This window comes from Eleutherodactylus coqui, chromosome 8, assembly GCF_035609145.1.
Source record: "Eleutherodactylus coqui strain aEleCoq1 chromosome 8, aEleCoq1.hap1, whole genome shotgun sequence".
In the NCBI taxonomy this organism is placed as follows: Eukaryota; Metazoa; Chordata; class Amphibia; order Anura; family Eleutherodactylidae; genus Eleutherodactylus; species Eleutherodactylus coqui.
This window is the reverse complement of record NC_089844.1, coordinates 86587784-86600713: the sequence shown is the minus strand read 5'-3', so window position 1 is coordinate 86600713 and position 12930 is coordinate 86587784. Positions and strand designations below refer to the sequence as shown.

Genomic DNA, 12930 nt, shown 5'->3' with positions numbered 1-12930 from the left:
ACATGTGTTTTTTATGCATAATCAATGTTGCACATAGAAAAATTGCAACATGCCCTTATTAATTCTGTATTCCCAAGCAAAATTGCCCATGAAAGTTTATGGGAGTGTGAATTTAAAAAAAAAAGCTCAGCGAACACAGATATTACATGCGTGTGTGCTGCATTTTTTCACGCATGTTGCCAGGGAACAGTAAAAAAAAGTGACATCAATTTGGCGGTCTTTTTTTTTTTTTGGCTATTTTTTTTTTAATGTGTAGAAAACAGATGACAAATGGATGTAAAAATATAATGCTTATATGCAACAAAAAATCATTCAACACGCACATACACACGCAGAGAAATCTGTCTGTTCTTTCACGGTTAAAAATTGCATACGCCCATGTGAATGAACTTAAATACTGAGTTAATGAACAAACTTTGCGCCAGACTGCCTCTAAGTGCAGTATGCACTAGATTAACGAGGTTGCCCATCCTGTTGGGGGACTCTGCCATGACTTGAAAACAATGCCGGGCAGCAGCAACGAGCCCTGCTTAGTTTTTGTGTTGGAAACATCGGTACAGGTGCTTTACAGATACTTTGTAGTGTTTGGTTGAACATCATATTTTTCAATGCATTTACCCAGTAGAAATGCAGTAAACACATCTGGAAGAGAGCAGCCATGTTTTTCTAATTTTGGACAACCCCTTTAATGAACAGAACTATATGGCTATTTTGAGATCACTTACTGGTAATCACTTTGTGCACTTGTAAGGAGGAAGCCCAGGTTTGAGTTTGAGTTGTAATGAGCTCTGTTGTGGTTCTTACAGTTATGTAATTTGGATGATATAAGAGCTACCTCTACTGGCTGTCATACATTATTGCAGTTATGTTTCTCTATAAGGTGTTGTATGCAATTTTCCATTGGCTGCAGAGGTCAGGTGGGAGATTTGGAGGACTTGAGATCACAGAGAGCTGCAAGATAGAGAGCAATTCCAGGGGTACTGAGCCTTAAGAGAGACTGCATTGCTGGGAGAGAGAAGTTCCAAATGAGTGAGGAGCCCTGGAGGATATATCCTAGAAAATCTGTGCCCATTAGAGATGGACAGTGGCACAAGAAAGGAGGCGGCCGGTGTTTGAAAAGCGCAGTTCCATAATGCACCAGAACAGACGTGGCTGAGAGAACAAAGCTGTACGGAATACAGCTGGAAAGAATTTTACAAAGGATTCACATCGTCCTACAGCTCTGCGAATCGGGGTCCCCCAACAGACATCTAAAAATGCATCACTTGCATTACAGTGAGCCCGCTGGGAATATGTAAGTGAGGCGGGCCCTCAGGAAAAGGTCTGAACTGTGTATAGGCCTGCCAGTTAAAATACACGACATTGAGCTGACACCAGTGAAACACATTCATCTGTCAGTTGTATGCGGGTGACCTCCATCGCTGAGTTGAAACATTTAGTGGTACGACCAGATGTTCTACAATTGAAGTGTGTTGCTCATCTTTGTGATTTATAATACATTGTCTCTATACCCCACTCACATCGGAGTTAGGACATACTCTTAGTGCCCATTTAGACACAACATTTTTTGCTCAAAACCATCTTTTGAGCGATAATCGTTGTGTCTAACTGCACTGACATCATGCAGTTTTCGTTAAGCCATTGCTGATCTTTCAGCATGCTGAAACATCAGTGATCAGTTATCAGGAATTCACAGCGGGATACAGCTGATGCTATTGTTTCAGCTGTATCCCGCTCCCTGATGACAGGCTGGGTATGAAGAACAGCGCAGTCCAACTGTGTTCTTCATACCCCGCTCGGAGTGCTTGGCTGTATAACAGTCAGGCCCTCCGAGAGGAGAACAGCTGGATGCAGAAGACAAGCGTCTCTGCTTGTCTTCTGCATCCTCCGCTCAGAGTGCTCAGCTGTATAACAGCTGGGCGCTCCGAACAGAGAACAGCTGGATGCAGAAGACAAGTGGGCCACCCCACTTATCTAATGCATCCTCCGCTCGGAGCGCTCAGCTGTATAACAGCTGGGCGCTCCGAGTGGGGAACAGCTGGATGCAGAAGGCAAGCAGCCCCGCTTGTCTTCTGCATCCTCCGCTCGGAGCGCAAGGTGATCACTCAAGGTTTGCACTGTTAAGCACACAATGGTTATCGCTCAAAAGATTTTTTGAGCGATAATCGTTGTCTTTAAAGTCAGTTAGGTTATCTAATGTTTCTAAGTAACCGCATATTGCTTATCTATTAACCAAAGCTTCTACTGCCAACTTAATCTCCAAGTTTATTTGTTAAAATAAAAGATTATATATTTTTGTAAGCCTGGTGCCCGCACTGTACCCACGATTCCTGTGTTGCCTGCCCCTACCACGATACATTAAAGGGGTTGGGCCAAGAGCATAACCCCTGTTTATATGTCCCATTAGAGCACAGGAATGTTATAGGGCAGGATTCCCTGCAGGAGACCGCCCTCTATGATCCGCTAAGAGCTCCTATTCAGGCTGAACTTGCACAGTCCTGGTATTACAGAATGATCATTCATGTGAATGGCCATCCAGTAATACTACATTTATCCTGCAGTGACCACTGCAGAGGAAATAAAACATTATAGTTGGGGGCCCTGTTGCAGGTTTTGCATTGGGGCCCAGGAGCTTCAAGTTACGCCTCTGACTCCATGTACTACAGCCCCTTGAGCACTGCATGTGTATGAGGCTTTACTGTGAGATAAGACCTCTCTGTTCAGTTGGATATCAGATCTTATGTTTGTATTTTTTCCTACCAGCTTTACTGATTACAGAGGCACAGGAAATATTGCTCATTATATTCTCATTTCAGTATAGACCCAGCTTGTCCCAGGGACAAAACACCATTAATCAAAGGCTAATGCAATTCTACATATTAAATCACTGTGCGGGCTGGATGCACCAGAGCAGTACATGAAGCACAACAACTGTAACTATCCCTGCAGAATGCATAATAGACAGAGCACAAAATCTAGATTCGTTACCACTAAAATAAAAGCTCAATCCGGAATCTGGATGCACAATATTTAGCTATTTTTGTTCTTACAGGAAAAAAGGAGAAAAATTACCTCAGGTATATTTTTTCTAAACCATGTTCCCCATGCAACAACATATACTCGGCTCCCCGCTGCGTTCAGCACCTTCACTCTTCCCCATGATGCTATGTTTACAAGTTGTAGCAGCTTGTTTATGGGATGTCACAGCCAATGAAAGAACTCAGTGCTTGACTACTGAACTGTCATTGGCTACAGTAGTCTGTTATGTCCTGTACACTGGCTGACTGTAGCCTGTAAACAAACACCATGAATGGAGGACTGAGCAGTGGAGTTGAAGATGCAGGAAGCCGTGAATGGTGAGTATTTGCCTATTTGTTCTGTTGTTGCATGGGGAACATGCCCCAACTTGGCTTTCCTTCACCCAGGACAAAAGCTCAGTTTCCTGTCCTAACCCTGTATTTAAATATCTACAATCCACCACATAGATGAGATTTCAGATATGTCTTATTGTAAAACAATCTGGAGTTTGCAGATAGTTCTACATGGAAACCATATGGAATTGAAATTTCCTGGGTGGCTCTGCCAGTTGGTATGACAGTATTCTTCAAGGTGAAAGGATTAGTATTGATATTGAAATTATAATAAGCACCCTTTAACCCCTTAAGGACATGGCCTATTTTGGGTTCAAGGACGCAACTATTTTTGGCGCATTTTAATCTCCATTTTTCAAAAACCATAACTTTTTTATTTTTCCATCAACCTGGCTGTATGGGGGCTTGTTTTCTGTGTGGCGAACTGTAGTTTTTATCGGTGCCCTTTTTGGGTATGTAGACTATATTGTAAAACTTTTATAATTTTTTTTATGATCGCAGGGAGAGAATTCTACCATAGATTTTGCCGATGCGCCTGTGTTTCTGCACGATAAGACCGCTGCACTGCCGGTGTGGACGACTCTCCGCACTGGCCGGCAGATAGAACACATGGCCAGCAATGGAGCCGGTCATGCAGAGAGTCGTCCGCACCCGGTGCGGCCGTCTTATCGTGCAGTAACACGGGCGCATCAGATTCGGTGGGACTGAGCCCTAAATGACACAGCCCATTTTTTCTGCGGGCCGGTACGATTACAAGGATACCAAAATTCTTATATTTTTTTTTTAGGTTTTTCCACTTTTCGGCAATAAAAACCCTTTTGTTTGGAAATCTTTTCTTTTTTTTTTCTAAATTGCTGCCTTCAAAGTACTATAACTTTTTTATTTTTCCATGGACGGAGTTGTGTGAGGGCTTATTTTTTGCGAGACAAGCTGTAGTTATCACTGGTTCCATTTTGGGGTACATATGGCTTTTCGATCACTTTTATTACTTAAATTAGCATTTTGCCTCAGTTTTTCTGCGTTTTTTTAACGCTTTTTGCCGTGCAGGATAAAAGCATGTTCAATTTATTGTACACGTTGTTATGGACATGACAATACCAAATATGTGGGATTTTTTTTATTTTTTATGCTAATATGGGAAAAAGCCCCCCAAAACATTTTTTTTACATTTTTATTTTTTGTACATTATTTTGATCTTTTTTTACCCCATTTGTGGGGGACTTACAGCATACCACCGATGATTGCTATGATAAGCCATTGCAGGACTTCTCTACTGCAATGCCTTATCGCTTATTACAGCGATCATAGGCAATGCTAATACAGGACGCCTGTAGGTGGCATCCTGTTGCAATGGCAACCAGCCGGGCTCTCTGCGATTTATATTGTGAGAGCCCGATAACCTCCCAGAGAGAGCGCACTCCCTCTTTGAACCCTTCCCGTGCTGTGATCTACATAGATCTCGGCGGGGAGGGGGTTAACAGTGGTGGTCGCATCTCCAATGCACCCCCGCTGTTTCAGCAGAAGGCTGGCTATCAGTGACAGCCGGCTCCTGCTGCCGGATAGCACTAGATCTCTTATGATCTTGTGCTTTCCACATGACCTAAGGGCACGTCCAGTTGTGGGAAGTACCCCGCTGCCATGACATACCCTTACGTCATATGGAGGGAAGGGGTTAAAGAGTTTTTGGATAGTTTATTAGTTTAGTCATGTAGTAATATGTAAAAGCTACAGACCTAAAAAAACAAGAAGTGGACTGTGGCAGCACTCAAAATTGTGCCCTTCAATAGGGAAAATAGGGATGACCCTTTTACTGGTCTCTCCTTGTTGCAGTATCAGTGGAGAACTACAAATTTTCGAACTGCCCATTGGGTAATGGATTGGGGCCCATAAACCCCCATGGTGCCAGGTATGTGTTTACTAGTGATAAGCAAACTTCTGAAAAGTTTGGTTCAGCTTGTTTGCTGGACTTTTGCAAAAAGTTTGGTTTGGTCTTACTTAGTTCAAACCGAACTGGAAGTTCACCCAAACCCCTAAAACGGGTGTATATAGCACTGTCTGAGACCAATAAAAGCCCTGTATAACCCTCAGAGTTTATGGCTTAGCAAACCGAACCAGTAGAACCTTGCTAAAAGGTGTTCACCATAAAATGAGGAGGCTTCTCCATAGAATGCCCAATATACTTAAATCTCTAGAAATACCAATGTCAACAAGTGTTTTGCACTTACCTGGTAGAGTGGGACTTGACTTTCAGTAACAGCAAAAATGAGCAGAATATTATTTTCGACCAACTTCTCAATCAACTGACCGAGTGTGGGATATTCCTGGAAGAAACCAAAGCCAAGATGTATTCGTTGGAGGTTTACTCTTCATTGAGATCCATATTCCTATCCATTATATAATATGATACAAGTAGAGGTGGAGTAGTGAATATTTCCAAGGGATTTTTAAAAGTGGCAACCTCCTCTCTGAAGGTACAAGAGACGACTATCTGCTGCATAATTGCCTGAGAGACCAAATTTAAATGATAGTAGTTCGGTGTAAACATGGACATCGACAAGGTAAGAAGCAATAAGCTGCTAGTCGTTTTACTTCAGGTCACCAAAAAAGTAATCGCTGGTTGATCAAAAGTTGTCTGCTGTAAAGTTGCAGTCATTCATATGTAAACGACTTGAGAAACTTTGCATGGAGAGCCACTCTATGAATGATATCTCAGGCAACTAATCAACAATTATCGCCCTGGGTAAAAGCAAATGAATGGCTGTCATTCTTACACTTCAAACAAACTTTTCAAAGCAATTATCTGTAAAAGTACCCAGAAATTTGCAGAGTAGTTGTTGGTTCCTTTCTCCCATTCCTTATGGTGCCTCATATAAAGGGCATTATAAAACAAGAATATTGCACTAAGCATCACCACTATACTGTAAAAAGTGACTTCTAGCTGCTTTTCCAATATCCCAAGGTGAATAAAACGGTATTGTACCTGGACAGTTGACATGTAGTATTCATTACTGCTGTCTAGGTGACATTGACAATCGTTTGGAATCACAATACCGGCCAATTTGCTGTCCATGCCATAATGAGAATCTGCATCCGTGACAAATACCAGCAAATGCATCGATCCGTTCCTCCATCCAATTCGGTCCTACAGCGAAAGGAAGGCATTTTGACTTCTAGCATTGCTGCATAAAAGTTGTTTAAAGTGAAACTACACCCGTTTGTTTGCATTTTGCACACCAGCTGCTTAATTTATAGGAGTGATCCTTCCTACCAATACAAAGAAATTAGATCCCAGGCTAACTGGATCCATTTTTTTTCCTTATTTTGTACATATTCTGAGAAGACAAAGTCCAAAATTATACTTGGTAGAGACGAAAGGTGAAGAAGACAGATCCAGACAATCACAGACCTCATGAAAATATCATTGAGATACCGAAAGATCTCAGCAGACTAAAGAACATTCTAGAGGAAAACTATGCCTAGGGTCAGGAGGAACTGCCATATAGTGTAAATCTAATGACGTCTATGTCCATACTTTATGCTCAAATTTTCACAGACTGTGATAGAATTTTCCTGATAGTGACTGAAGTGGGTGGCAAAAGAATTAGACTGGAGTTCATTGGCTCCACCATAGCAAATGATTCTGAGTATCACCCTGCATCCATAACGAACATGTACCCATCCACTTTTAACAGTAGGTTTGCCATTAGAAAAAAAAATCAATACTTACATGTTCCTCCCCCACCAGTCGTCTTACCAGATCTTCACCTCACCGATCTTCTCCCTGCTCCTCCAGTCCCCTGGGTCATCTCGCCTCCAGCCAGCCAGATCCTCTTCTTCCTGTTTTGGAGCGTCCATTAACTGCAGTTCACTGCCTAGCAGGGAATGCCGAAACAACGGCAGCCTGCTTTAGCATGATATCTCGCCGCTAGTGTACATATACTATATAAAAATACTAGCGGCAAGACATCACGCATACGCAGTCGTGAAAAAGCAGGGTGCAGAGGATTCGGCATTCCCTGCTAGGCAGTGAATGCTATGTCACTCGTGATCGGGTACACTAAACTGCAGGAAGCAGAATGTGGGCATTGGATGCTTCATCACAAGAAGAGGATCCGGCCGGCCTGCGGTGACGTGACCCGGGGGACTGGAGGAACCAAGAGATGATGAGGTGAAGATCTGATAAGAAGACTGCCTGGGGAGGAATAGGTAAGTATAGAATTTTTTTTTTCTACTGAGAAAACTCCTTTAAAGGGGTTGTCCCGCAAAATCAAGTGAAGTTAAACACTTCTGTATGGCCATATAAATGCACTTTGTAATATACATCGTGCATTAAATATTGGCCATACAGAAGTTATATACTTACCTACAGGGGGTCCCCCCCCCCCCTGTGTTGGTGTCCCTGTCTCTATGGCGCCGACCGAATCCTCCTCCTTGTTTAGACGCGCTTGCGCAGTCTGCCTCTTCTGTCCCGTTGAATGGGGCCGCTCCAGCGTGCTCGCGCCGCACAGCTGGTCTGCGCATGCGCAGACAACCTGTGCGGTGCGAGCACGCTGGAGAGGCCCCATTCAACGGGACAGAAGAGGCAGACTGCGCAAGCGCGTCTAATTGAGCCGGGAGAAGGATTCGGTCGGCGCCATGGAGACGGGGACGCCAACACAGGGGGGTAAGTATATAACTTCTGTATGGCCAATATTTAATGCACGATGAATATTACAAAGTGCATGTATATGGCCATACAGAAGTGTTTAACTTCACTTGATTTTGCAGGACAACCCCTTTAAGGGCGCAACACTTTTGGGGGGCTTTTAATCTCCACTTTTCAAAAGCCATATTTTTTTTATTTTTCCATTGACCTATACCATATAAGGAAAGATTTTTTTTCCCTTGGAAAAATTGGCTTCTACCTTCCTCTGAGTCAACATTGAAGGGGGAGGGATTGAAGTAATAAGCTGAACTGGATGGACATATGTCTTTTTTTGGCCTTACTATGTTGGGGTTTTTTTGTAGCAAAGTTTTTATTGGTACCCCTTTGGGATATAAATAATATGTTGTAAACTTTTTTTTTTTGAGGATGCAAGATGAAAAACGCATCAATTCTGCCTTTTGTTTTTTAGGTATTTTATGATGTTTACTCTGTAGTGTAAATGACATGACACCTTTTTTTTCTGTGGCTTGGTACAATTATAACTACACCAAAATTATATGTTCTTTTAGGCTTTTCTACTTTTCTTACAGTTAAAATGTTTTTATGGCAAATATATTTTTTTGCATTGCATTCAAAGACCGATAACTTTTTAAAAATTTCCGTCAATGGAGCTGTGTAAGGGATTGTTTTTTTATGTGAAGGGCTGTAGTTTTTATTGGTACCATTTTGGGGTACGTGTGAAACGATACTTTTTGTGTCCTGTCCCTGTAGGAGACTTGAACCTGCGATTACACAATCACTTACATAATACTTCTGTACTGCAGTGTCTTATTTGTATTTTTACTATTAGAATAAATGGCAGACCCACGCACCATTGACTGGTGTTCGATTGCCATGGCCACCCATCGACCCCCTTCGTGATTTAATTGCGGAGAGTCAATAATGTCACAAAAGGAGCTACCTTCCTCTGTGAACTCTGTACATGCTGTGATCAACAGTAACCCCTGTGGCTAGTGACTGTCTCCATAGTCACCTGCAAATGGCGTTATCTTCTGCTGGACATTTTTGGACAGTTATTGTGCAAAATAAGGTGTAGTGGCTCAATTAGATTCAATATAATAAAAAATAACTTACTTTGCAAACTGCAGCCTGCATGATGGCATCAAACCCTCCTTCAGGTGTATCTTGATTTGCTGAAATTCTTTGCTTTTGCACAATGTCATTAAAATGTGTTGTGTTATGAGTCAAAGATAAAACATGTTTATATCCAAAGGGGGGTAAGCAGTCCTTGCTTTGTCTACTGTAAAGATGGAAACGGACATATTAATCACATGTGTTTAAGGGTATCTCCGGCCTTATCGATCAGATATGCCCAATTGCATATACGATGCATCGGAGAAGAACACACGTGAAACAGAGAAGGTGGCGTTTCAAGCTTTTCTTCTTCTGAAGCACATCTTATATAGTAAACTTGGTGCTAAAAGGAGCTGATCACGAGCTTGTCTCGCCCCATCAGCATCCAATCATATTACAATAAGCATTTCATTCCAAAGCGTAGTAAAGTTATGCCTCAGGCACATTCATGTATCTGTAGCTGCAAAGAAATAGAGAATTCTTATACAAGATATTCTACTGCAGGGATGCGAAGCCTTGGGGATTATATCCAGTACATAAGCTAGGAATAATGGCAAAATATCTGGAGGCATAATTACAAATACAAGGACTTTTGCTAAAAAGAACAATTCATTATAAGCTGTATTGTTTTGCACTGCTGACCATTGCTTTCTGAACTTTAAAAATTGGCTGAAGTAATGATGTATTCTAAGTTACTTTCACAAATGGGAACTACCAGACGTTGCCGAATTCATAAGCACAACAAACCCAACCAACATCCGACAGATCGCTTTGCATATAACGGAGTCCTTTTGGATTTTGTTGTGGTCTCCCTCATTTTCACGAAATTAAAGGGAACCTGTTACATCTCCACAGCATCATAAACTAAGTTATGGTGCCATTAGGGGATGTGACAGGGAGCTGGGTAATGTATTTTTTTCCCACTCACCCACTCCTGTGAACCAGCACTGTTCCCTTCTGAAGTTGGCACAACTCATAATAATCCAACTTTTTTCAGAGTCCTATATAGCTCTGTGGGAGAACTCGTGCATGGGACTCTGAAAGAAGTTAGATTTTTGTGCCACGTGCCGACTTCAGAAGGGAATAATGCTGGATCGCAAGAGCAAGTGAGTAGAAAAAAAATACATCAACTGCCTATCATGTTCCCTAACAGCACCATAACATAGTTTATGGTGCTGCAGGGATTTGACAAGTTCCCTTTAATGACAGTATATGCAGTGGTATTCTTTTCATTAAATCTGATGTCTGCCAACAGAGGCTTCAAACAGCTTCTCTGATGGCAGTGTGGACAGAGTCTAGCTTTTCCACAAACAGATATAAGTAGAGACAGATTAATAAAGACTAAAAACACTCCAGGCAAAATCAAACATGGGACCTAATGGGATAACAAACAAAAAAAAATGGACTAAAGGAATTTTCCTGTAGTATAAGGTTTATCATTAAAGGGGTTGTACCAAGATTAAAAGTTATCCCCCCTATCCACAGAATAGGGGACAGCTTGCTGATTGGTGAGGGTCTCACTGTTAAGACTCTCGCCGAAGTTGAGAATGGAAGTGCTATGTCTTTCTCTGCCCATCACTACTGGGGTCGCTCCTTGTCCCTGGCAGTAAAGTCAGAGTGAATGAAGCACTGGCCGAGAATGTGCAGTTGGCACTCTATTCAGTTCAATGGGGTTGACGGAAATACCCAAGAGCTTTTTGCTTGGGTATCTCTGGTGTCTAATAGTAGTGTTCGTGTGCTTGCGTGACCAGTGCTCTATTCAGTCTCCTTACTGCGGGGAGTGTAGTAAACCCGAAGTGAGGACAGGGGACACAGGACCCCTGTTTTTTCAGATTGGCGGGGGTCTTAGCTGTGAGCCCCTCCTCCCACCCATCATCAAGTTATCCTCTATCTTACGGATCTTGTATCTGCTTACTTGTAATCTTGGTACAACCCCTCTTAATTGCAGGACTATACCTTGATTTGCAAGGTCCGGGACAGCAATACTCGGTAATTCAAGAGCATTAGTGGATCCGCTAACACTGGAATAGCATGCTGAGGGCTTATTCAGTGTCTGATTCTGGTCTATGAAAAATAGACCAATTTTAATTCGTGTGCGTCCATCTCTAACCTCCATGTGTTGCTTGTTTTTCTTTTCTCATGTGCAAAAAGATTGAAAGGAGGTCTAATTTTTTTTTTAAATCTTTTTTTCCTTGCATTTCTTAGCAATGATCCGTGAAAACGGAGCTCACAAAGATGTCATCAGTTTTGCACAGCTGTTGGCTTGAATGGGTGACTGTTGTCTGAGAAATCGGACCGGAATAGGCCATGCTGTCATATATATATATTTTTAAAGAGACCATTGATTTATTTAAAAGGAAAAAAAATAGTCTGTATATCCCCATTGACTGTAATGGGTCCTGTATTCTGTCCATGTGCAAATAATGCGGAAATCACCCATATGAAGAAGCCCTAAGGATGTGCTGTAACAATAAAAACACTACAATGTGACAGCGAAATACGAAATAATAATTTCTATGATAGCCACAATGTAAAATAAAGCTATATTGGTTATTTCCATTCCATATGAAAAGTAAATTTGGGCTTTAGTGTCTATTTACAGGAAAATCGTTATGTCATTTTGGCAATGGACATTGTGTCCATTTTGTCATCATTCGATAAGTCACAGATGAGTAACACATTATACGTTACTAGAATTAATCACAGTCAGCAGTTATAGGAACATGATGAGTAATAAGGCTGAGTAAGGTTCTTACTGGCAGGGGTTCTCAAGATCCTCTTGATTAGTTCTTATATATGGAGATACTGGCTTTTCTACAAATGTCCCAAATCCCAGGTGGAAGTTACTTGTCAGATTGGACATTTCGTTAGAAAGCATAGATCCTAGTTTTCGTATGGTTATCAGATCATCATTCATAGAGGCAGAGAGGTCCATTAAGTAATATAAGTCTACTGGGTAATCTTCATTTTGCCGGACGTCTACTTTAAATGTAACTGCATTCCCTGGAGGAATTAATGGACAGAGAGTTAGACCAATACTGTAGCTTTCAATGGTATCAATATTGGTTTGGGGTTTTTAAAAATAAGTCATAAAATACTAACATTTCTTTAAAGTGGTATTCCAGTGACATTAAGTTATTCTCTATTCTCGGGATTGGCTGTAATTTAGCTGATCGGTTGGAGTTGGACTGCTGGGACCCACTAATCGCCAGAACAGTAGTTCTGGGTTGCATCAGTCGGACTCTCACCGATCAGCTAGTGATCACTGGAATAGCCCTTTCATTCCATATAAAAGGGACCAAATGTTCTGGATTTTTTATTTTCAAATCTCACATTATATAGCAGTTCCTATCAGACTTTCTGGATTATTGGATACTGGATTAACTGAACTGAACTGTTAAAGTAATGTGCATAGAAATTATTATTATTACAACCTCTGAGCCAGCAGACGGGACAACATTACACAGGATCATTTTGTAGTGTATATGGAAAGGCTCAGTGGTGTACAGTACTGTAGCCATAGGGGGTACAATGGTACCAGTGGCAATAGCATCCCTATCTATGTACCAAGTACCCAAGCCACTTAATAAAAAAACATTTAAAAAACTTTGCTGAGGGATATCTGTATCACATTTAGGGGAATGTATTACATATATGTTATTGTATATACGTGTATGTATGTGTGTGTGTATGTGTGTGCATGTATAATATATGTATGCATATATATATATGTGTGTGTATGTGTATGTATGTGTGTATATAAAACTTTTTTTTTAATTC

The 12930-nt window shown here is 41.4% G+C and overlaps 1 protein-coding gene across 1 annotated transcript in view; it reads right to left on the bottom strand.

Moving 5' to 3' along the window:
- ITGB6 (integrin subunit beta 6) overlaps positions 1–12930 on the bottom strand; it is a 79165-nt gene that overhangs the window by 54727 nt on the left and 11508 nt on the right. Inside the window, exons 5-8 of the mRNA XM_066575954.1 lie at positions 11907–12153; positions 9151–9316; positions 6352–6513; positions 5597–5692 (exon numbers count right to left, since the gene is read on the bottom strand). Coding sequence (XP_066432051.1) covers positions 5597–5692; positions 6352–6513; positions 9151–9316; positions 11907–12153 — 671 coding nt within the window. The remainder of the gene's footprint in view (positions 1–5596; positions 5693–6351; positions 6514–9150; positions 9317–11906; positions 12154–12930) is intronic.